This window comes from Delphinapterus leucas, chromosome 20 (assembly GCF_059928025.1).
Source record: "Delphinapterus leucas isolate spDelLeu-1000000601 "Yukka" chromosome 20, BTC_Dleu_Yukka2, whole genome shotgun sequence".
Classification (NCBI taxonomy): Eukaryota; Metazoa; Chordata; class Mammalia; order Artiodactyla; family Monodontidae; genus Delphinapterus; species Delphinapterus leucas.
In genome coordinates, this window is record NC_143148.1 from 11,073,958 (window position 1) to 11,100,568 (window position 26,611).

At 37.4% G+C, this 26,611-nt stretch overlaps 1 protein-coding gene and 1 long non-coding RNA gene across 8 annotated transcripts in view; one reads left to right on the plus strand and one right to left on the minus strand.

Annotated features, from left to right (window-relative positions):
* Positions 1–290: 290 nt before the first annotated feature.
* LOC149744591 (uncharacterized) overlaps positions 291–26,611 on the minus strand; it is a 30,370-nt gene continuing 4,049 nt past the window's right edge. Inside the window, exon 3 of the long non-coding RNA XR_016390923.1 lies at positions 291–25,955. This is a non-coding gene — a long non-coding RNA (uncharacterized LOC149744591). The remainder of the gene's footprint in view (positions 25,956–26,611) is intronic.
* The window catches only part of ZNF404 (zinc finger protein 404), a 37,896-nt gene continuing 22,156 nt past the window's right edge, over positions 10,872–26,611 (plus strand). Inside the window, exons 1-4 of one of the 7 annotated variants that reach the window (XM_089902757.1) lie at positions 10,872–11,960; positions 12,816–12,892; positions 16,262–16,356; positions 25,875–25,934. In XM_089902757.1, the coding sequence (XP_089758883.1) occupies positions 25,905–25,934 (30 nt within the window). In that variant the 5' untranslated portion in view covers positions 10,872–11,960; positions 12,816–12,892; positions 16,262–16,356; positions 25,875–25,904. The other 6 variants (XM_089902755.1, XM_089902756.1, XM_022585468.3 and 3 more) reach the window with 6 other exon arrangements.

Genomic DNA, 26,611 nt, shown 5'->3' on the forward strand with positions numbered 1-26,611 from the left:
ACGAAAGGGGCGGCTTCGTATTCTCGCCCTCCGGTATCCGAAATGCCTCCAAACACGCACAGCACTGGATTGTACTCTTCTATTTCCCCAGCGGCTCGATTAACACATCCGCGCTTTCCTGGAGCGGAAGTGCCCCAATCACAGGAAGCGTCGAGACTACACGTCCCAGAATCCTCTGTAGGGCTGAGCTTCCCGCCTGTCTGCAATTTTATTTTTGAATCAGCAGGTGGAGTCTTGGGGCGCTTGTAGAACTTGGCTTGCGTTTTCTTTTTCTCATTGTTCCCTGACAGAAATTGGAAATATAAATGGAAAATAATTATAAAGGCGTGCTATGCGTGAGGTAAAAATAGAGATCGTAAAAGGGACGGGCTGAGCTATAATGAACAATCTTCTTTACTACCTGGACCTGGAGTCACCTTTGACCAAGAACCCATAAAAAGGAGGTGCAACCAATGGGACATGAGAAGCAGCAAAATTCTCCGCTTTTCCTTTGCTTTGGTTTCTTGCATGGTTAGGTAATTGGAGAAAATATTACAGTATTTAATACCACCCTACATAATATTTCAAAAAAGTTATTCTTTGAGTTCCAATTAAGAAATCACACCATGTAATTCGTATTCCTTTTTAACGGAAATATAATTGATATATAACATTGTATAAGTTTAAGGTATACAACATGTTGATTTGATACATTTATTTATTGCAATATGATTACCATCTTAGTGTTAGCTAACACGTCTATCGCCTCACCTAATTTTCATGTCTTTTTTGTGGCCAGAACAATTAGGGTCTAGTCCCTTAGCAACTTTGAAGTTTATAATACAGTAGTATTGACTATAATCACTATGCTGTCCACTAGCTCTCCAGGACTTATCTCCTAGTTCCAAATTTGTACCGTTACACAACGTATCCCATTTCCCCAACCCCTAACGTTTAATATCCATCATTCTACTCTCTGTATTTATGAGTTCGCCTTAAGATTCCACATATAAGTGATATCATACAGTATCTCTCTTTGTCTGAATTAATCTCACTTAGCATAATCCCCTCAAAGTCCACCTACGTTGTTGCAAATATCAGCGTTTCTTTCTTTCTCATGGCTGAATAAATTCCATTGTATATATGCTACAACTTCCTTATCCAGTCATCTGTTGACAAACACTCAGGTTGTTTCCATACTGTGAATAATGCCGAAATAAACATGGGAATGCATATACCTCTTCAAATTCCTATTTTCATTTACTTTGAATATATACCCAGAAGTAGAACTGTTGTATCATATGGTAATTCTATTTTTAATTTTTCGAGGAAACTCTATATTGTTTTCCATAATGGATACACCAATTTACATTCCCACCAACGGTGTACAAGGGTTCCCTTATCTCCACATCTTCACCAACACTTGTTATCTCTTGCCTTCTTGATGATAGTCATTCTAACAGGTGTGAGGTCATATCTTATTGAGATTTTGATTTGTATTTCCATGCTGATTAGTGATGTTGAGCATCTTTTATGTACCTGTTAGCCATTTGTATTTCTTCTCTGGAAAAATGTCTATTTAATTCTTATGCCCTTTTAAAAAAAAATGGACTGTTTGGGTTTTTTGGCTATTGAGTTGTATGAGTTCTTTACATATTCTGGATGTTAACCCCTTATCTGATATATGCTTTGAAAATATTTTCTCCCATTCCATAAGTTGCCTTTTCATTTTTAAAATTATTTCTTTTCCTGTACAAAAGCTTTTCAGTTTGATGTAGTCCCACTTGTTGATTTTTGCTTTTGTTGCTTGTGCTTTTTGTGTCATATCCAAAAAATAATTGCCTGGTCCAATGTCAAATAACTTTTCCCTGTGTTTTCTTTTAGAAGTTTTATGGCATCAGGTCTTACATTTAAGTCTTTAATCCATTTCAAGATAACTTTTGTGAGTGGTTTAAGATAGAGGTCAAATTTCATTTTTCTGCATGTGGTTATCCATTTTTTGAAGAGGCTATACTTTTCCTACTGAGTGTTCTTGACTCCCTTGTCAAGTATTAGTTGACTATATATGCAGGGTCTTATTTCTGGGCTCTTGATTCTGTTCCATTGGTCTATGTGTCTAATTTTATGTCAGGACCACACTGTTTTACTTACTATATCTTTGTAGTATAGTTTGAAATTAGGAAGTGGGATGATTCTCGCTTTGCTCTTTTTTTCCTCTGATAGCTTTGGCTATTAGGGGTCTTTTGTGGTTCCACAGAAAGTTTTAGAATTCTTTTTTCTATTTCTGTGAAATATACCATTGGAATTTTGATAGGGATTGCACTGAATCTATAGATGGCTTTGGGTAGTAGGAACATTCTAACGATATTAATTCTTCTGGCCCAAGTACACAGGATATTTTTCTCTTTATCTGTGTCTTCAATTTCTTCCATCAAAGTCTTATCATTTTCAGTATACAAGTCTTTCATCTCCTTATTTAAATTTATTCCTAAGTATTTTATTGTTTCGATGATATTGTGAATGTAATTATTTTATTTCTTTTTTAGACACTTTGTTGTTACTGTATAAAAAAGCAACTGATTTTTGCACATTAATTTTGTATTGTTCAACTTTACAGAATTCGTTGATCAGTTCTAACAGTTTTGGGGTGTAGTCTTTAGGATTTTCTATATATATAAAAGCATATCATCTGCAAACAAAGGCAATTTTATTTCTTCCTCTCTGATTTGGATGCCTTTTAATTTCTTTATATTTTCTGATTGTTCTGCTGAGACTTCCAGTACTATATTGAGTAGGAGTGGTGAGAGAGGGCACCCTTGTTTTGTTCCTGTTCTTAGAGGAAAAGCTTTCAACCTTTCACCATTGAGTATGATGTTAGCTCTGGGAATGATGTATATGGCTTCTATTATGTTGAGATATGTTCCATCTATACCAATTTGTTGAGAGTTTTTATCATGAAAGGATGTTGTATTGTCAAATGCTTTTTCTGCATCTCTTTAGATGGTCCTATGATTTTTATCTTTCATACTGTTAATGTGATGTAATGTGGTACACATTGCATTTTTTTTAAATCCTTAATTTTTTTATAAATTTATTTATTTTGGGCTGTGTTGGGTCTTTGTTGCTGGGCACGGGCTTTCTCTAGTTGCGGTGAGCAGGGGCTACTCTCCGTTGTGGTGCACAGGCTTCTCATTGCAATGGCTTCTCTTGTTGTGGAGCACAGGTTCTAGGCACGCGGGCTTCAGTAGTTGTGGCACGCAGGCTCTAGAGCGCAGGCTCAGTAGTTGTGGTGCATGGGCTTAGTTGCTCCACAGCATGTGGGATCTTCCCAGACCAGGGCTCAAACCCGTGTCCCCTGCATTGGCAGGTGGGTTCTTAACCACTGCACCACCAAGGAAGCCCCACATTGCATATTTTTAAAATATATTTATTTATTTTGGCTGTGCCGGGTCTTAGTTGTGGCACACGGGATCTTTGTTGTGGTATGCAGACTTCTTACTTGCAGCATGCATGCGGGATCTAGTTCCCTGATCAGAGATTGAACTTGGGCCCCCTGCATTGGGAGCACTATCCACTGGACCACCAGGGAAGTCCCCACATTGTGTATGTTCAACCATCCTTGTATCCCAGGGATAAATCCCACTTGGTCATAGTGTATGATCCTTTTAATATGACATTGAATTCAGTTTGCTGATATTTTGTTGAGAATTTTTGCATCTATGTTCATCAAGGATATTGGCCTGTAGTTTTCTTTTCTTGTAGTGTCCTTATCTGGCTTTGGTATCAGGGCATTTCTAGGCTTGTAAAATGAGTTTGGGAGTGATCCTTCCTTTTTAAGTTTTGGAAGAGTTTGAGAAATACTGGTGTTCATTCTTCATTAATGTTTGGTAGAATTCATTAGTGAAACCATCTGGTCCTGGGCTTTTCTGTGTTGGGAGGTTTTTGATTACTGATTCAACCTCCTTACTTGTTAGCAGTCTAATTAGATTTTCTATTCCTTTCTGACTTGGTCTTTGTAGCTTGTATGTTTCTAGAAATCTATCCTTTTCTTCTGGGTTATCCAATTTGTTTGCATGTAATTATTCATACTAGTCATTTATGATTCTATGTATTTCTGTGGTATCAGTTGTAAGGTCTCCTCTTTCATTTCTGATTTTATTTGAGTACTTCTTTTTTCTTCATCTAGCAAAAGTTAATCAATTTTATTTATCTTTTAAAAACAGCTCTTAGCTCCATTGATCTTTTCTATTGTTTTTTTCTAGTCTCTGTTTCATTTATTTCTGCTCTATCTTTGTTTTTTCCTTCCTTTTGCTAACTTTGGGCTTAATTTGTTCTTCTTTTTCTAGTTTATCCTGGTGTAAAGTTCAGTTATTTACTTGAGATCTTTTTATTTTCTTAATATAGGTGTTTATTACTAATAACTTCCCTCATAGAATTGCGTTTGCAGCATCCCTTTAGGTTTTGGCATACTGTGTTTCCATTTTCATTCATTTCGATATTTTTTTATTTCCTTTTTAATTTCTTCTTTGATCCAGCAGTTGTTTGAAAGTGTGCTGTATTTCTCCTTCATTTCTGAAAGATAACATTGTCAGAGTATCCTTGGTCTGCAGCTTTTTTCTCTCAGCCTTTCACAGAGGTAAAGTGCCTCTTTATCACGTCATATCAAGGATGCACAATCAACAGGATGTATCACTGTTGATGTTGACCTTGACCATCTAGATGAGGTAGGGTTTGTCAGGTTTCTCTATCATAAAATTTCTCTTTTTCTCCCTTTCCATATTGTGCTTTTTGGGGAAAAGTTACTACACATAGCCCACACTGAGGAAATGGGGAGTTATGGTCCACCTCCTTGAGGGCAGAGTAGCTACATAAATTATTTAGGAATATTTCATAATTTTAGTGCTAGTATAAACAGTGTTTTTTACTTTCAATTTCTGATTGTGTGTTTATTTCTCCTTTCAATTTTTGCTTCATGTATCTTGGAGCTCTGTTGCTAGGTGCATACACATTTAGGACTGATATGTCTTCTAAGTGAATAGGTCCTCTATAATTGTGTAATATCTCACTTTATCCCTAGTGATTTTCCTTGTTCTAAAGTCTAAGATTGTCTGATATTAATGTAACCACATATTTTTCCTTTTTAATTGTGATAAAATTTACGTAACATAAAATTTACTATTTTTAAGTGTACCATTCAGTAGTGTTAAGTATATTCACACTGTTGTGTAACCACAACGACTACCCATCTCCAACTTTTTCATCATCCCATACTGAAACTGAACCCATTAAACAATAACTTTCCATTTTCCCTCCCCTAACCTCTGGTAACTGCTGTTCTACTTCTGTATCAATGTATTTGACTATTCTGAGTATGTCGTGTATGTCCACATTCATATGATTAACCAGAATTCAATATTTACTTATAATAATTTTCTTTTGAGGTAAAACTTACATACAATGAAATGCACAAATCTAAAGTAAACATTTACTAATTTCTGACTAATGCATTCATTGGTATAAGCCAAATCTCTATCAGGATATAGAACATTACTACCAGCCCACAAAGTTCCCTCATGCCCTTCTAATCAATCCTCACTCCAACTCCACAGGAAGCAACTACTGCTCTCATTTTCCACCACAGATTACTTCTGCCTGTTTTAGAACATCATAGAAATTGAATCAAAGTGCATATACTCTTTTGATTAATGTATCTTTCACTCAATATATCTTAGATTCATCCATGTTGCTGTATATATACTCGAAGTTCATTCCTTTTTACTGATGAATAGCAGCCCATTGAATGAATAAACCAGTTTGTTTATCCATTCTCTTAGGATGGACAGCTGTGCTGTTTCCAGGTTTGGGCTATTAGAAATAAAGCAGTGATTGAGCGATCTTGTACAGATCTTTGGGAGAACATATGTTTACTTTTCACTTAAACAAATATTTGACTTGAATTGCTTGGTAAGGGTATGTCTGCATGGTAAATGTTAACAGGGTTAGTTTCATAAGAACATGCCAGACGCTTTTCCAAAATAATTGCAACATTTGACACTCCACCAAAAACATATGAGATTTATAAGTGCTCCAGACAACGTTTGGTGTTGTCAGTCTTTATAACTTTAGCCATTCTGGTGGGTATGTAAGGGTATCTCATTGCAATTTTAATTTGTATTTTTCTGGTGGTTAATGACCACCTTTTATGTGTCTATTAGCCATTTGCATATTATTTGGTGAACTCTCTATTGTAATAACTCCATTTTAAAAATATATTCATTTATTTTATTTATTTTTGGCTGCGTCAGGTCTTTGTTGCTGTGTGCAGGCTTTCTCTATTTGAGGCAAGCAGGGCTACTCTTCATCGTGGTGCACAGGCTTCTCATTGCAGTGGCTTCTCTTATTGTGGAGCACAGGCTCTAGGCGTGTGGGCTTCAGTAGTTGTGGTGCACCAGCTCAGTAGTTGTGACTCGCGGGCTCTAGAGCACAGGCTCAGTAGTTGTGGCACACAGGCTTAGTTGCTCCTCAGCATGTGGGATCTTCCCAGACCAGGGCTCGAACCTGTGTCCTCTGCACTGGCAGGCAGAGTCTTAACCACTGCACCACCAGGGAAGTCCCTATCATTCTTGATACTGGTAATTTGTGTCTTCTCCTATTTTTCCTTTTTAGTCTGATGATAAGTTTGTCAACTGTATTGATCTTATGAAAGAACCAGGTTTTGGTTTCATTGATTCCCTCTGTTTTTCTATTTAATAAATTTCATTTTAAAACAACTTGATTGTAATATTATTAACATACCATACAATTCACCCATTTAAAGTGTACAATCGTTTTTAATATATTTACAGAACTGTGCATCCATCACCACAATCTAACTTTAGAACATTTTCATCCCCCTCAAAGTCCCAAACTCATTAGCTATCTTCCCACCCCACCCCCCAACCACAATTCCTGGCCCAAGCAACCAGTAACCTATGTACTATCTCTATAGATTTACACATTCTAGAGGTTTCATATAAATGGAATCACATAATATGTGATTTTTCTGTGATTGGCTTCTTTCAATTAGCATAATTTTTTCAAGGTTTGTCCATGTTATAGCATGTATCAATACTTCATTTCTCTTTTGGTATTGAATAATATTCCATTGTGTGGATATACCACATCAGTTGATGCATATTTGGGTTGTCTCCACTTTGGCTATTATGAATATTGCTGAACATTTGTATCCAGAAGCCTGAATATTATACCTAATGGCAGGCAGTATAGCTACTTTATAATAGAGTATTCTCAATTCCTCCTTCTCATCCCTTATAACAATGCTGTCATTCATTTCACTTATTGGTATGCCATAATTACATTATTGTTATTATTACTTTGAATAAATATAATTTTTATATATAAATTAGATCAATAATAAGAAAAAATAAAAGATTTTATTTTGTCTTCATTTATTCCTTTACTAGTGATCTTCTTTTCTTCATGTAGATCGGAATTTCTGACCTATATCATTCTATTTCTCTATAAACAACTTCTTTTAACATTTCTTGAAGGCAGATTTACTGGCAACAAAGTCCCTCAGTTTTTGCTTGTCTGAGGAAGTCTTTATTTCTCTTTAACTTTTGAAGGATAATTTCACTGGATATAGGATTCTAGGTTGGTAGTTTTTTTCCTTCAACACCTTATTTTATTATTTATTTTGGCCACACCATGTGGCCTGTGAGATCTTAGTTCCCTCACCAGAGATTGAACCCAGGCCCCCTGCATTGGGAGTGCAGAGTCTTAACCACTGGACCACCAGGGAAGTTCCTCCTTCAACACTTTAAATACTTCATTATCTTCTTGCATGTTTTCTGAAGTCAGATTTAATTTTTATCCTTGTATCTCCATAGGTCAGTTGCTATCCCCACCCTCTAGCTTCTTTTCCAAGATTTTATCCTTGTCTTTGGTTTTCTGAAGCTTGAACATGGTATGCTTATGTGTCGTTTTTGGTATTTATCCTAAGCTTTCTGGATCTGTGGTTTTGTGTCTATCATTAATTGTAGAAAATTCCTAGCCACTATTAATTCAATATTTTTTCTCCTTTCTCTGTCTCTTCTCCCTGTGTTCTCATTTACATATGTTACACATTTTATATTTATCCTCGTTTTTTTTAAATATTCTGTTCCACTTACCTGTTTTTCATTCTTTTTCTTTACATTCCAGTTTAGAAAGTTACTACTGACTTATCTTGAAGCTCATTGATTCTTTCCCTGGCCATGTCCAGTCTACTGGTGATCCCATCAAAAGCATTCTTCATTTCTGTCACAGTGTTTTTCATTTCAGGCATTTCTGGTTTTATTATTATTTTTCTAAGTTGTGGTAAAATACACATTACACAAAATTTACCATTTTTATTTTCTATTTATTTTTTAAAATAAATTTATTTATTTATTTTTGGCTGCGTTGGGTCTTCATTGCTGCACGCGGGCTTTTCTCTAGTTGCAGTGAGTGGGGGCTACTCTTTGTTGTGGTGCATGGGTTTCTTACTGCGGTGGCTCCTCTTGTTGTGGAGCATGGGCTCTAGGCACGCGGGCTCTAGAGCGCAGGCTCAGTAGTTGTGGCGCACAGGCTTAGTTGCTCCACGGCATGGGGGATCTTCCCAGACCAGGGCTTGAACCCATGTCCCCTGCATTGGCAGGCGGATTCTCAACCACCGTGCCACCAGGAAAGCCCTAATTTTACCATTTTTAAGTGTACAGTTCAGTAGTGTTATGTACATTCACACTGTTATGCAACCATCACCACCATCCATCTCCAGAACCCGTTTTATGTTGCAAAACTGAGAATATGTCCATTAAATAATAACTTCTCATTCCTCCTTCTCACAGACCTGAAAACCACCACTCTACTTTGTGTCTCTATATATGTGACTACTCTAGGTACCTCATATTAAGTGGAATCATACAGTATTCATCTTTTTGTGATGGGCTTGTTTCACTTAGTATAATGTCCTATAGATTCATCCAAGTTATAGCATGTGTCAGAATTTCATCTTTTTAAGGCTAAATAATATAATCCACCATATGTATATGTCCCATTTTGTTTTCCTGTTCATCCGTCAATGAACACTTGGGTTGCTTCCAGTTTTTGGCTACTGTGAATAATGTGGCTATGAACATGGGTGTCTAGCATTTCCTCTGGAATCTTTCCTAGGGTCTCCATTTCTCTGCTTATATTACTTAACCGTTCTTGCAAAGTTCTCTTGTGGAAGGATTCTAAAAAATGTATATAACCTCTGTCCTGGAATTCCATTAGGAATTTATTTAGAAGTACATATACCCTTATTTTTAGGAGATGCATACTGAAGTATTTAGTATTTTATTAAAAGTGGAAGGAAATATAATTTTAAAAAATCAATGAGGGGCTCCCTTGGTGGCACAGTGGTTAAGAATCAGCCTGCCAATGCAGGAGACACGGGTTCGAGCCCTGGTCCGGGAAGATCCCACATGCCACGGAGAACTAAGCCTGTGCGCCACAACTACTGAGCTTGCACTCTAGAGCCTGCGAGTCACAACTACTGAGCCTGTGTGTCACAACTACTGAAGCCCGTGCACCTAGACCCTGTGCTCCACAACAAGAGAAGCCACCACAATGAGAAGCCTGCACACTGCAATGAAGAGTAGCCCCCACTCGCCGCAACCAGAGAAAAGCCTGCACGCAGCAACAAAGACCCAACACAGTCAAAAATAAAATAAAATAAATAAATTTATTTTTAAAATAAATAATCAATGTGAAGAATGGGAACACCAAAGATATAACTATTATCACTGACAATGACCACTCTCCCATTCATAGTTGCCATATTTTAACAGCAATAAGGTCTTACATAGGAAATAGTACTATAATTTTGTATTTCATTGGAACATATATATTGATAAAACAATGTATTAATTACCTATAATTTGAAGTTTGGCAAGTAGCTCTCTGGTGGACAAATTGAATGGTCTTAAGTGTGTCTTCTCTGAGTCACAGTTTTCTCTTCAGAAAACGAAGTAACAATGTTGCTTGACGTAGAATTCAGGTCATGACTCCCTGGTCCTTCTTCTCTGACTCTTCAAGTGTAAATAATTCGGTTTTTAGTCCAGGGCTTTCCAAACTTATCCACTAAAAATTCCTTCACAGCACAGAAGAATGAAAGCTTACCTCTGGGAGCCTAACATGGACACAAAAGTGGCAACCATTTGCATATACAGCATATGACTCTGAATTCTGTCTTATTTGAAAAGATATGTTGATTTGGATTCTTCTTAAAAAATCTGTCTTACTGAACATAAAATATCCAAATGATTTGCCAAATAAATAGCAAATCCTTTTACCCAAATCTTAAAGTTACTGCCGCAAAAAGGTGCAACATTTCTCTTTCATTGTTGAGAAGAGTAAGGCGGCCTAGTCACTCACAAACATAAACAGTCATAATATCACAGGGTTCTATATTCATATAATCAAAATCCCACATATCCATCTCGGAGTCATGTAGTTTCTCACTCAGTAAGCCTGTTCACAGTGATCCACATTCACAATATCCACAGAATGCACATGTAAGAAAAGCAAAAAAGTCAAGTAAATTTTAAGTCATACTCACAGATAAAAACATACAATCTCATAACTAAAGTCATAATCTCACAGGCCTCAAATAGTGCATCATATTATATAATTCCACACACAGTCACAAAAGTACTCAAACTTTTTAATGTTTATTCTAGAAGAGTCTGGGAAATAAAGTTTTATTAGGAGATTAAAATACGTTCAAACTTCCTTTCAAGCTGCCCAGAGAGCTGGGAAAAGAAATGTTCCACTCTCCACTGGGGCCATGGAGGACTCACATGAGGGAAGGTCAGAGTTCACCGCAGTTTCACCTAAGGTCAGCGGGTACAGCGCTGTTTTCACAAGTCCCACTGGGGAGTTGAGAGAGGAAGAAGGCTGGATTGAAATCTGATTTTATTTGGCTAAGGTGCAGGGCTGCATTATGACCTTTGTTGGCCCCTTCTTCCAAAAAAACAGAAAATAAAAATAATAGTATTTTACGATTGTTTAGGTATAGTAATAATAATAAATTGAGTTTCTTTGAATTAAACACTTTCTTTGACCAAAAATTAATGTTTACTTCTGATTTTAAAAGACATTTTTGTAGGCCCCTAAAAGTATTGTGGGCCCTAGGCATTTTGCCTTCTGTGTCTAATGGATGAGTCAGCCCTGCTAGTATGTGTCTTGGGCAAAAGTCAGCCAGACTCGGCCTTTTATGGAAAGAAAAGCAAGTTACTGGGCAGGAGGAATTTCGGGGTGGGGATGGAGGAGTGGGGAGGAAGTGTGCTTAACAAGTTTTATAATATCTCAAAATCTGAAACACAAACCATTTTCACATCCACACTCTACGAAACAAACCAAACAGAAACAATCCCATACATGGTTACAGACACACAATGGGTCCCACAACATCGTACACCATGAAAACGCGAACACACCTACACACGCCCAGGCGTTCTTTCTTTAAAACAAATGCATACTTAATGCCAGCTGTGCTCCTGGCGCTACTCCAGGTGATGATGCTACCTGGGCGGAGGGTGAAAACTAAAGTCCTGTCCTCACAGCTCACACGTAGGTAACCACCGTACCCAAGAGCCCACCACCGACTCCTCCTCCTGCTGCACGCAGGTTTGAGGCTCTTAAGTCCCCAAGCGCCTGCTCGGACTGCTACAGTCTGGGCTCATATTCCACTCGCCTTTTCCACGTACGCAGGTCTACCTGAAGGCACAGTCCTCCCGAGGTCGGGTCAACCTCCGCCGCGTGCCGCCACACGCCTGCGCCTGCGCACTCGGAACACCGCGCACTCCCGGCGCCAGGACAGTTCCGGGTGGACTGCATTTCCCAGAAGCCACCGGGCTCGCATCAGCCTCGGTCCCTGCGTCCTCTTCCGGTGGCCGAGCAGCTGTGGTCCCTACGTGGTGAGTAGATCGTATGCAAAGATAAGAATGGGCGGAAGCTTCCATAGTCTCTCACTGCAGCTGGACTGGGACCCGCGGTGGGGGTGACAGGCACTCAAGGCAAGGACGCTCTGGGCGCGGACGCAGCTTGTCGGGCCTCGAGTCTCAGGCTCGTGTCTGCGTGAGCAGCAGAGAAGATTTGTATGCCTATTGAGATATTTGTGTGTGTGTGTGTGTAGGTGTAGACGTGTCTCCGTGACAATGTGTGCGTTTGTGTGTCATTATTTAACTGGGCGATTGTGCTTATTTAACTGCGTGGCTTATGGATGAGCGAGAGTTGTGTGGCCATGTGGGTTGTCACTGGAACTCTTGGCTCTAGACTTCGCTGATTCCTCAGCCCTCTCCTCTCACAGCCACTTGGGGTCTGGCGCAGATAAAGGAGGGAAGCCAGATTCTGAGCTTTAGAATGGAAGAATGGAGGATCCCAGCAATCGATCATGAGATGAGATTTTCTGAAGCTGGATGCGGCCCCAAGACAGGCTTCTGGGAAGACCTGATAAGGTCCCAGGAGTAGGATTCCCTCCTGGGAGGGTCCCCTTAGAAAGTTCCGAGGGGCCAGCTATGTTTCACAACCACAGCATTTCCAAAACTCTGGCCCCAGGAACCTGCTGTGAATTAGACAGCTTCCACCTTAGACATCAGGGGCCTCTCTCACACTGGGAAAGGTCAACGCTGTCCCAGTCTCCTTCCTACTCCCATCTGGTTGTTTGTGGTGGACTGGGTAAAGGGGTATGGTCACGGAGGGAGGGTATTTTGTAAGTGAATGTGCTCTCCAAGAAAATCCTGATGTCTCATGATTGCCTTCTCTGTTCCCAGTGCTGCCTGTCTCGGAAAAAAAAAGTATCCTGAGAGAGGAAAGAATTTTTGTTACACAACTAAAAGTTTAAGTTCAGGTGAGTTGGTGTTTCCTCATTATTCATAAAACACACTTTAACTTTAAAGGCATGTAATCCTTCTTTTCCTTCAGCTGAAATGTCCTGCCTGGTACTGACATATCTGTAAATCATAGGGCCATGCAGAGGAATCACCCCGTCAGGGTCCCCAAGCCCTTCTCTCCATAATTTATTTAACCTGTGGCCTACTGTTAGCTATTATATTTCTATTTTTGACTAAAAATTAAATTAGTCTATAATGAACATCATTATGCATAGATCTTTATGTCCTATTATAGTCATAACCTAAGGATAAATTTCTGGTTTTGAAATTTGAGTCAAATACCAGATATTTATGCTTGTATTCATTGGAACACAATGACAAGAAGATATAGTTGCTATCTTCAAATGACTTGTTATCCAGTAAAAAAATGAAATCAGTGGACTTAGAGACTGTCATACAGAGTGAAGTAAGTCAGAAAGGAAAAACAAGAATCATATATTAATGCATATATGTGGAATCAAGAAAAATGGTACAGATGAACCGGTTTGCAAGGCAGAAATGGAGACACAGATGTAGAGAACAAATGTATGGACATCAAGGGGGGAAAGGGGGGTGGGATGAATTGGGAGATTGGGATTGACATATATACACTAATATGTATAAAACATAACTAATAAGAACCTGCTGTATAAAAAATAAATAAAATTAAAAAAAAAAAGAAATGAAATCAGGATAGGAATAAGTAAGATAGAGGATCTGAAATGCCACTGGAGAAATTCAGGTGACCTGCCTCAGGAGTTGATAGGAAGAGACATCATTTTGTTTATAGCAGCACTGCCAGAATATGATCAAATTATGAGAACTCTGAGAAGAAAAATGGATTTTACACCTTAGCGTTTTTATTCTAGTGATGTTAAATGCATAGTGACAGTAAATGCGACGACTGTTTGCAGGACATCTTAGCTAGGAGGACAGGTTCAGAAGCAAAATAAATCTGTCAATCAGGAATATATAATAGGAAGCAGCATTGAGACTACCATTAATGTATACAAAACATCATAGCCTCCAGTTTACACAGACATACATTTCTATAGACAAACAAATTAGGGTTGGTTCAAGTACTGGGAACTGATGGAAATGAAGTAAAACTTTTCAGTAAAAACACAGGAACTGTTTTTAGAACAGCATTGGTTCTCAAATGTAAGCTGCATCAGGATCACCTGCAGGGCTTGTTCAAATACAGTTTGCTGGGCCCCAGCCTCAGGATTTCTAATTCAGTGGGTCTGGGATGGAGCTGAGAATATGCATTTCTGATAAGTTCCCAGAGATAAAATTTTGAGAACCTTTGTTATAGAGTGTACTAGGCTTTATCTTCAGGTTCAGGGATATTAAAGGGGGGAAGAAGAGGTGAGATTTTTTTCTACCTCTTTAGAGAAGAGGTTGCTCCTTTAAAAAATAAAAAAACATATCTGTGTGTGTGTGTGTGTGTATGTGTGTGAAATTAAGGAATGGCTATTGTTTAAAATTTTCTGAAATATACATTTAGGAAAAGGAAGAAAACCAAGGCTATGACACACAAATAAGCAATGTTAATAAATAGGTACATACATTTATATATTTTTTCTATTTATTGATTTCTGTCGTTTTTTCTATATATAGATAAGTACATATATTTTTATAAATATAATCGTATTTTGTATTTGTATGACTTTGTGCATTCGTAACCTGATTTTTTAACAATGTTATTGAGATGCAATTCACATACCACACCATTCAGCTACTTGAAGTGTACAATTTTATACATTTAATATATTCACAGGCTTGTGAAACCATCACCACAGTCAACTTTAGAACATTTTCGTCACCCTAAAGAGAAACCCTATTCCCATCAACAGTCACTCCCCATTTCCTGCAACTGCCCCAGCCATGGTCAACCACTTACCTACCTTCTGTCTCTATTAATTTGCCCCTCTGGACATTCTGTAGAACTAGAATCACACAATATGCGGTCTTCTGTGACCAGCTTCTTTGAATTGTAGCATGTGTCGGAAGTTTCTTCTTTTTTTTTGCTTTTTTTTTTTGCAGTACACGGGCCTCTCACTGTTGTGGCCTCTCCCGTTGCGGAGCACAGGCTCCAGACGCGCAGGCCCAGTGGCCATGGCTCATGGGCCCAGCCGCTCTGTGGTATGTGGGATCTTCCCAGACCGGGGCACGAACCCATGTCCCCTGCATCGGCAGGCGAACTCTCAACCACTGCGCCACCAGGGAAGCCCTCTTCTTTTTTAAGGCTGAATAACATTAACATTCCATTGTATGGATATACCATGTTTTATTTATCCATTCATCAGTTGATGGACATTTGAGTTGTTTCTGCTTCTTAGCTATTATGAATAATGCTGACAGGAGCATTTGTGTACAGGTTTTTGTGTAGACATATATTTTTGTTTCTCTTAGGTATACATTTAGGAGTGGAATTGCCAGGTCATATGGTAACTCATTCGAGGAACTGTCAGATTGTTTACCAAAATGTCTGTACCATTTTACATTCCCAACAGCCACATGTGAGGGTTCCAATTTCTCCACATTTTCACCAATGCCTGTTATTATCTTTCCTTTTTATTATAGCCATCCTAGTGGGTATGAAGTGGGTCTTGTGGTTTTGATTTGCATTTCCCTGTTGACTTATGATATTGAGGGTCTTTTCACATACTTACTGGCCATTTGTGTGTCTTCTTTGGAGAAACATCAGTTCAGATTCTTTGCCCACTTTTTAATTGAGGTTTTGGTCTTTGTATCCTAATTTTTTTTACTGACATGATATTTTGAATATTTTCATTCCCTTATAGCATTTAATGACTTTAATATTTCATTACATGGACACATCGCTGAGTTTAGAATGCTGAACACGCCTGCTCTCCATGCTGTACCAATTCTATATCTTGATCAACTTCACTTCTTCCAATTTCTCAGGCCATATGGGAACTTAGGGCTTTGTAATTTCAGGGGTAGTGACGTTTGGGAATGTGGCAACAGCCTCTACTTATAAGTGTACTGTCTCAGAAGAACTTGTATAAGGATGTGATACTGAAAAATCATAGAAGCAGAGTCTTTATGATCAAATCTTTAAATTCAAAATGTGATCTCTAGGGCTTTTTTCTTCCCTTAATGTGACCCTCTAGGGAGGTTGAAGTGTTTGAATTTCTGAGGGATTTGAGATTTAAATGACTGTTCTACTCTATCTTCCTTGAGGCATCATCATCCTGGTTCCTTGAATGGCTTTCCTTTGGCCTTTCTTATGTGGGACTTCCCTGCCCCTTCACCACAGGACTGTGTCTGGATTTGTTGAGAGCTGCAGCATGCCTAAGTTCTATTTCTTTTATGTGCAGGTTTTTCTGTTTCCAAGCCAGGTGTAATTCCTGAATTGGAACAAGGAGTCCAGGCCTAGTAGGTGGAGAGTGTAGTGACAAGAGGATTTGTCCAGGTGAGTCAGGGGAATCCAGAAAAGGGAAAACTATGGAATATCAAAGTTCATGACTGGTGACACAGAACCTTGATATTCCAGTATGAGACAATCAACTCAGAGACTTTAAGCCCTTGGAGAAAAAAAAGGCCTCGTCATCATACCCCAAATATCACCATATTCATCTTTTATTTCACCCTCCAATCTCAAAGAGAGCGATTAGCTCTATTATCATTTTTATTATAGAAGTAATACATTCTCATACAGTAATTCAGAAAGTACAGAAAAGCTCAAAATGAAGAGACTACTGTAAACATTTTACTCCAAATTTTTTTATCTATCCCTCAATGCACATGCATATATTCATACATGTTATTTTACTTGTCATAACAGGGTAACATTTTGAAATATAATGGTTTTACCCATTATCATCAAATAAAGGTCTCTATCATTTTTTCATGGAAATATATATAATAAAGTATACATATCTTAGCTGTGCGTATAGCTTAATGAATCTTTACATTTGAAAACACCACCCGAATCAAGAAATAGAGCATTTCTATCCCCTCCTGGAAGATGTGCTTGTGTCCTGCCCCAGTTAGAACGAACCCTCCCGCACAAGAAGTAAACATTATACTGACTTCTATCACTCAAGATGAGATTTGCCTGTTCTTGAACTTCATATAAATGGAATCTCTTGTCTCTGCTGCTTTTTGTCCAAAACTGAACTTTTGAGATTCATACGTGTTGTTTTGTGAATCAGTAGGTTACCCCCAACCCAAGTGTTGTGTAGTATTCCACTGTATGACCTTACCACAATTTGTTTATCCATTCTTATGATGATGAGTTGTTTCCAGTATTTAACTATTATGAATAAACCTTCTATGAAAATTCTTGTACAAGTCTTTTTGTGGACACATGTTCTTGTTTTTCCTGGGAATATACCTGGGGGTGGAAGTGGTTAACTTAATTTACACTCCGACCGCAATGTATGCAAGGTCTAGTTACTTCTCAAACTGGCCAACACTTGATATCGTCAGTCATTTTAAATTTAACCATTCTGTTGCATGTGTAGGAGTACCTCATTGTGATTTTAATTTGTATTTTTTTGATAAATAATGTGAGCATCTTTTCATATGATAGCGCCCATTTTGACATACTCTGATGAACTGTCTATTCAAATCTTTTGTCCATTTTTTAGCCTGGCTTTTGTTCCTTTTCCTATTGAGTTGTAGGAATTTTAGATATATTTTGAATACAAGTCCTTTGTGTGTGTATATAAACCTGTGTGTGTGTGTGTGTGTGTGGAGAGAGAGAGACAGACAGAGAAAGGGAATATCTCCTATTAGCCTGTAACTTCTTATTCACTTTCTTAATGACATCTTATAATGAAGAGATATTCTTAATTTTAACTGAGCTCATTTAACAATCTTTTTCTTTTATGGCTATTGCATTTTTGTTCTGTTTAAAACATCTTTTCCTGGGGAAGAAGGGACAGATCTTCCTTATGGTAGAATTCCAGTTGTTAAATGTAGAAGGAAAGAGGGACATGGAAAATGGCCATTAGGCAAACACCACAGTAATCGTTGTTTCAGATGAGATCCACTGGTAGATGCTAAAACTAGAGGGTGAAAGTTTGAAGAGAAAAAGGGTTTGCCTAGTGTCAAAGGATTCCCCATCACCCACGATATTTATTAACAACAGAGGGAAAGGTAGTACCTTTCTAGTGGGGAAACCCATCAGAAAGCAGTTTCACCAAGTGATCAAGGTTAACATCGTCAGTGATAAAGTATTGACATCATGAGCCCTTTCATGTCATACAATGAGAAGGACAGAGCATCCCAGTGGTACTGCCAAAAATGCAGAGCCTCATTCCAATTGTGAAACATCAGACAAACCAAGTGGAAGGACGTTTGATAACTTAAATGATTGGTACTCCTCCGAAGTGAAGAGGTCATGAATTAGGTGTGATAGACTTTAGGGTGACAGCCATGATTCCTGCCTGCTGGTGTCTATGCCATTGTATAATCCCCCTCCATTGGAGTGCAAGCAGGACCTGTGACTTGTTTCTAACCAATAGAAAATTGGTGAGGGGATGTCAGTCCTGTGATTAGGTTACTTTATACGGCAAAAGTAATGGGATGTCACTACTATGGTTACATTATGTCACATAAGATTCCATCATAGGGACTTTCCTGGTGGTCCAGTGGTTAAGACTCTGCATTACACTGCAGGGGACGTGGGTTTGATCCCTGGTCAGGGAACTAAGATCCCATGTGCTGCGAGGCACGGCCAAAAAAAACCAAAAACAAAACAAAAAAAGACTCCATCATAGCATACTGGAGCTAGAGACTCTGCTCGTGGGCTTGATGAAGTAAGGCAGTGTTGGACAAGCCCTTGCAAGAAACTGCAGGCAGCCTCTAGGACCTGAGGTCACTCTCCAGCTGACAGCCAGCAAAAAGTTGAGGCCCTCAGTGATCCAGCCACAAGCGTATGAATTCTGCCAACAATCTGAATGAAATTGAAAGTGGATTCTTCCCCACTTGAGCCTCTGAATGAGAACACAGCCCAGCTGATACCTTGTTTGCAGCTTATAAGACCAGCATGAGGAGACCATCCATCGAAACTGTCCAGACTCCAAGTTCACAGAAACTGTGAGATAATAAATGTGTGTTGTTTTAAGCTAAATTTGTGGTAATTTGTTATGGTAGCAGTTGAAAGCTATTACCATAAGAAAGACTGTGGAGATTGGAAGAGACTGAGGAGAAATAACAGCTCAATGCAGTGTGGGATCATGTATAGGATCCTGGAAAAGAAAAATGATATTAGTGGGAAAAACTGGTGATATTTGAATAAGATATGCCATTTGTAGTACTGTACCAATGTTAATGTCCTGGTTTTGACCATTGTCCTATGTAAGATGTTCAAATTAGTTTGAGCGGTATATAGGAAACTGTACTACTCTTGCAACTTTTCTCTAAGTCTAAAGTAAGTGGAAATAAAAATTAAACCAAAAAAAGAGAAAATTTTGCCTACCCCAAGATCATGAAGATATTTTCCTGTTTCTTCTTACAGAAAATTTATTGCTTTAGCTTTCACATTTAGGCCTATGATCCATCTTGAATTTACATCTGTATATGTGGTGGGATCAGGGTCAAAACCATTTTTTCCACACAGATTGCCAATTGCTCAGGCACCATTTGTTGAAAAGACTATCCTTTCTGCTCTAAGTCAGACTTTTATTGTTTAAAAAATGTGACTATATATGTACAGGGCTCTTTCTGGACTGTCTATTCTGTTGGTCTGTTTGTCAATCCTGTGTCAGTCCTGCTGTTTTAATTACAGTAGCTTTATATTATGTCTTGATATCTGGTAATGTACATTCGACAACTTTGTTCTTCAAAATTGCCCTGACTGTTCTGGATTCTTAGCATTTCCATATAATTTTAGAATGATTTTCTTAATGTTCTAAAAAAAAGCTGCTAATATTGTTTAGAGATGCATTGAATCAGTAGATCAATTTAGAGAGAAGTGGTCATCTTAGAATAGATTCCTCCAATTCATGAACATGAAATATGTTTCCATTTATTTAATTCTTCTTTAACTTCTTTCCTAAATGTTTTGTTGTTTTCAGTCTAAAAGTCTTGCACCTCTTTTGTTAGATTCATTCCAAAGTGTTTTATATTTTTCATGTTTTTTATGAACTGTTGGGATTTTTAAAATCTCATTTTTCAATAGCTTTGCTTTACTATAATTGTTTGTTTTATACTGTGACCTTTTATTCAACAAACTTTCTAATAAATTCATGTATTCTAATAGTCTGTAGGATTGAAAATTTTTTTCTATGTACAAAATCATGTTATCTGCAAATAAATATGGATTTACCTCCTTCCTTCCAATCTTCATACCTTTCATTTCACTTTTTTCTCTTATGGTATTGGATAGGTCTTCAAATACAAAGTTAAATGGAAGTGGTAAAAGTGGAGATCCTTGCCTTATTCCTGAACTCAAGACATTAGTCCATATTTTACCTCTCAGTTTTATTCTGTAGATCCCCTTTATCAAATTAAAGAAGTTCTATTCCTAGCTGGCTGAGAATTTTAATCATGAACTGATGTTGAATATTATCAAATGGTTTTTCTGCATGTAATGAAATGATTGAATGGTTTTTCTCATTTATTATTTAAAGTTTGAAGATTATATTGATTGCTTCTTAAAAATAAAGTGACTTTGCATTTCGAGAATAAATCTCTTGGTCATATATATCACTGGCCTCTCCTTGCTAATATTTTATTTAATATACTTGCATCTGTGTTCGTGATAGAGATATATGGTAGTTTTCCTTTCTTGTAATGTCATTGTCAGGTTTTGATATCACAATTATGAGGGCCTCAAGACATGGTCCATTTTTATTTGTTTTCTAGAAGATACTGAGTTTGATTGGCATTTTCAATTCCTTAGCTGTTTGGAGGATTTGCCACTGAAGCCTCTGGGCCTGACATTTTATGGGAAGGTCCTTAATTAATATAGATATAATTTCTTTAATAAATATAACAATATTCAGATTTTCCATTTTTTATATCAGTTTCATTGAATTGTTTTCAAGAAATTTTAAAATTTCTTCTATATTTTCAAGTTTATTGTCATAGAGTTGTTCATAAAATTCTGTTATCAATTTAATAATGTCTATAATATATGTAGTGATATCTCCTTTTATAGTCCTGATATTGGCAATTTTTTCCTTGAACAGTATAGCTAGAGGTTTATTAATCTTATCTCTTCAATGAAATAGCTTTTGGCTTTATTGATTTTCCTCTGTTATAGATCTGGGTTTTTTATGCCACTCATTTTAGTATGTTTTACTTTCTGTAGGCTTAATTTGCTTTCCCTTTTCTAGCTTCCAAAGGTAGATCATTGATTTTTAACCATACTACTTTTATAAAACATAAATTTATGTTTGGGTGAAGGGGATCAAAGAGTAATAAGAAAGGAAAATAATAAGTGGGCAATCATTATAAATGCTCATGCTATCTACTGGGAGAAAATAAATTATGGATTTATTTGGCATTGTAGTAATTTGACAAAGGATTTTCATAATAATTTCACTACTAATTGATTTACTATGTCAATGTCTTTAGTACACCTAGTAATTACCAGTGATTAGATAATGAATGGCATTTATCTGCAGCATTTGTAAAAACAAAACAAAAACAAAAAATATATATTTAAAACTAAAAATATCATTGTAAGCATTGGTTTGACTGCATCTCACAAGCTTTGTTATGCCATACTTTTATTATCATTTAGCTCCAAATATGTTCTAGTTTCCATTATGATTTATTCTTTGACCTGTAATTATTTCAAGTGAATTTTTATATTTGGAAACATTTGAGAAATACCAGTTTTTGAGTTCCAAAATATACATTCTTTGATATTAATCCTTTGAAGTTTATAGATACTTATTTTATGGCCCAGAATATTCTGAAAAATATGCAAAGAATGTGTAGTCTGTAGTTTGGGAGTATAATGTTCAGTTGGGTCATTTTGGTTATTCCTGTTCAACCTGCTATGGCCTTGTTGATTTTTTTTTTTCTCTTCCTGTTATCAGTTACCAATGGAGGGTATAAAAAATCTCTAAAGTTAATTATAAACTTATCCTTTAATTCTGTTGACTTTTGCTTTTGAAACTATCTTACTAGGAGTAGAAGGAATGTAGGATAACTGTTATATTCTTGTTGAATTGTAGGAAATATCTCTTTATTACTTATAATACTTCTTGCATTTAAGTCTATTTATCTGTTGTTAATATACCAGTGTGCTTCTAATTACTGTCTAATATACTTTTCCCCTCTTACTTTTAACATATCTGTGTCTTTAAAGTATGTTTCTTATAAGCAGTGTAATTGATCCTGTTTTTAATTTAATCTGAAAATCTTAGTTTTTAATTGCAATGTTTAGTCCATTCACATTTTATTACAGTTACTGATATAGTTTGGTTTAAATATGCCATCTTGCTATATGTTTTCTGTTTATCCCATTTATTCTTCATTTCTTTATTCCTCCTTTCCTGCCTTCTTTTGAATTAATCAGGTAGTTTTCATTATTCCATTTAATCTCCTCTATTAGCTTTTTTAGTTGTGCATCTTTGTATAATTCTTTTAGTAGTTACCTGAGCTATTATAGGATGCATCTTTTTTTTTAACATCTTTATTGGAATGTAATCGCTTTACAATGTTGTGTTAGTTTCTGCTGTATAACAAAGTGAATCAGCTATATGTATACATATTTCCCCATATAGGGTGCATCTTTAATACAGTCTTCTTTAAAATAGGGTTTTTAGGGGACTTCCCTGGCAGTCCAGTGGTTAAGACTCTCCACTCGAAATGCAGGGGGCACGGGTTCGATCCCTGATTGGGGAGCTAAGATCCTGCATGCCGCATGACACAGCTGAGACAAAAAAAAAAGTAGGGTTTTTAACCACATATCAAATAACATAAGAACATTTCAATAGTTTAAATCCATTTATGCTGATATTGTCATTCCTTCTTCCAGTAATACAATCTTCACAAAGCATTCTAGTTTTGGTTCCTTTAAATAGTCCATTTGTTTAGTCATATATTTACTTGTCCACAGCTGTTCATTGCTTTTTGGCACATTCATGCTTCCATCTAGGATTATTTTCCTTTAGCCTGACTGCTGTCCTTTACTATTTCTTGTATTGTGGGTCTGTTGATCAGAAACTCTCTCAGCTTCTGTTCAAAAAAATCTTTATTTTACCTTCATTTCTGAAAGATATATTCTCCAGGCATAAGATTCAGAGTTGTCAGAGTTTTTTCTTTCAGCACTTTGAAGATACGATTCCATTTTTCAGGCCGCTAAAGTTTCTGTTGAGATAAGAACTATTTTTGTTGTTGTTGTTTATTTATAACATGTCTTTTTTAAACTACATACTTTCAAGATATGTTTTTCAATTTTGTTTTTCAACAATTTGGCTATGATATGCCTGGGTAAGAATTTCCTTATTTTATCTGGTTAGGTTTGCTGAGCTTTTTGATTTATGTATCAAGATATTTCATGAGATTTGGAATGATTTTGTCCATTATTTCTTCAAAAATCAATTTTCCGTTCTATTTCTTTTAGGTGTTCAATTCCACATTTTATCTGTTTCTTGTATTTCTCTTACATTCAGCTCTGTTCTTTCTTTCTTCTCTCTGCGTAAGGTTATTGTTAATTTGACTTTATGTTAATTAATACCATTTTCTGCTGTTAAATCCATCCAATACATTTAAAATTTTTGATATTATATTTTTATAACTATAAAATGTTCATGTGGGTCTCTTTTTTATGAGTCTACTAAATCTCTATTGATATACTCCATTTTGCATTCCATTTTGTCCATCTTTTCCTCTATTTTCTTTAGCATGTTAATCATAGTATCTTCAAGTCCTTGTCTACTAGCTCCATTGTCTGGATCATCTTTGGGTTTATTTCTATTGAGATTTTTCTCTTGATTATCAGTAACTTTCCTGTTTCTTTGCATTTTTCATAAGTTTTATCATATACTGGCATTGTCAATAATATATTATAGAGACTCTGGATTACGTTATCTTCCTTTAATAAGTCTATGTCAGGGTTTCTCAACCTTAGCACTGTTGATATTTTTGACTAGATAATTCTTAGCTGTGGTGGAGGGCTTTCCTATGCCTTGTAGGATGGTCAGCACCATCCCTGATCTCCACCCACTAGTTACAGTAGCACCCCTCCACACATTTTGACAAACAAATATGTCTCCAGACATTGCCAAATGTGCCCTGGGGGGCAGGATCACCCCCTATTGAGAACCAGTGATCTGCACAATCATTTTCAGTATCTGTTTCATTTTCCATTATATGAATGAATACACTTTATTGAATTAACTACCCATCTAAGTACATTTAGATTTTTCTCCAGCGTTTTTTTTTTTTTCATTTTAACTAGTGTCTATCATCATGTTCCTTTATACATCTCTAGGCACATCTTACAGTTATTTCCTTTAGGTGAAGTCTCAGAAACGGCCTTTCATCATTAAATTCTTCTTATGCATAATTTTTCGTACATGTCTCAATTGCACTAGGTTTTCACAGGTCTATAGGATAGCATGAGAATGCTCTTTTCCCTACAGCCTTACTAATATGTGGTGTATCATCAACTTTTAAAATCTGACAGTTGAATACCTATAAAATTGTACTATCTTTGTTGCTTTAAAACATCTCTTTAGTAAATCTTTTGACAGGTGCTGTCTTAATTATTTATTTTCAGGTTTCATATAATGAAACAAAAAATCTGGGTGTCAGAGACAACAGTTCAAAAAAAAAGTTGACTTTATAATTATAGAAATGTGATTGAAAACACCACTTCTACTTACAATTTGTGATATGGGAAAATACCTTTGCTTCTTTGAGCTTTTATTTCCTCATCTGTTGAACTGAGTTAATAAGTACATTTCAGGATTAAATTTTAATGTGTATAGCACAGCTATCACATAGAAGGTTACAAATATCTATGTATTACTGTATGGCTTTAGTGAGTATGAATTCACATCTTCCTGTGGGTACTGGGTGGCAGTGATTCATGCCAGCAAGCAAAGTGGATCGTGATAGGGAAATCCAGGTTGGTCAGCCCAGAGGACCTTGGAGTCAAGTTCAGGCTTCACGTGGGCAGACAGTTTTACGGTGGTCAGGTTTTCCAAGTTGGTCCCTACTCTTTTCTGCCTTTTTAAAAAATTTATTTATTTTTATTTTTGGCTGCATTGGGTCTTCTTTGCTGTGCGCAGGCTTTCTCTAGTTGCACCGAGTGGGGGCTACTCTTCATTGTGGTGGCTTCTCTTGTTGCAGAGCACGGGCTTTAGGCACATGGGCTTCAGTAGTCGTGGCACGTGGGCTCAGTAGTTGTGGCTTGAGGGCTCTAGAACACAGGCTCAGTAGTTGTGGCTCACGGGCTTAGTTACTCCACGGCATGTGGGATCTTCCCAAACCAGGGCTCGAATCCATGTCCCCTGCACTGGCAGGTGGATTCTTAACCACTGCACCAACAGGGAAGTCCCTGTTTTCTGCCTTTTGTCTGGCAGAGTCCAGGTCCACCTTGAGGACATGAAGCTTGTTGAAGTTTGTGTTGTATGGCCTGGTCTCAACCCTGGAAGGTAGGGCTGAATTGGGGAGGAGGATCTGCTTAATGTGACTGGACAACCCAAGCTGGGTACATCTGGCATGATCAGAATGAGAAATAGGCCAGAGGGGCGTGTCTGGATCTGGCTTTGGTTCAAGAGAGCCTCTGCTCTGTATCCACGCTTGTGAGGCTTGTTTCCCAGACACAGGAAAGGGTTTGAGTTTGTCTGGACTCTGTCTCATATCCCCTGACATGTGTTTATGTGTTTGGGAGGGCAGAGAGTGGGCAAGGATGGCGAGAAACAGGAATAAAGAAGGAAAAAGAAAGGCTCTCTTACCTTAATTTTGGGAGTTCTGAGCTACATTGTGTTTCAAGGCTTCTTTTTCCTCCCTCAGCTCTGGCTTCTCTGGACTCAGCTTCTGAGGATGATTGGCAGTTCTAAAACCATGGGCCGGGTAAGTGGGTTTCTCTCCTTCCTGAAATATTACAATTTTTAATTCAGATAATATTTTCATTCTTTATCCCAAAACCTCCTTCCTAGGAAAGCTGTATCTCAGCCTGTTTCACAGTTGCTGCCTTTACAGAGAAGGATGGTGTCCTCCCTATTTGCTCCCTTTTTTCAAACTGATTTTTCAGTTTTTCATCAAATGAGTTATTCCTCTTCTATATGTTCAGTCTTCTCTCGGGAGCAGTGTTGGAGCAGTAAAGGGGTGAAGTACCTTGAAGGAAGTATTTTAGCTTCCCTTGTTAGGTTTGTAGTTTCATTGTATAGAAATGGTGGCCCTCTTTGACCAGAAGAGGGAGAACTTTCTCCATAGTTTTCCAGGTAGATAAGGGAGAATTTGGTTTCGAATGGTCTCAGTCTCAGTGTTAGATGAGATCTCAGCTTTGAAAAGCTTTTAGGTTTGGGTTGAAATGGGATTGGTGCCTGCCTACAGAGAGGAGGGGTTCTGGCTGAGGAATCACTGAGAAGTGAATAGGGTTCTGAGGCCCATTTTGTAGGGGAAGAGAGATTGCTTGGCTTGAGTCATTCAATGTTGTTCTGGATCATTCTACATTAGTGTGTTCTAACTCAAGAACCGGAAGTTCAGTAAGGGATTGTAGAAAGGGAAGATGAGAACCACATCTGGTG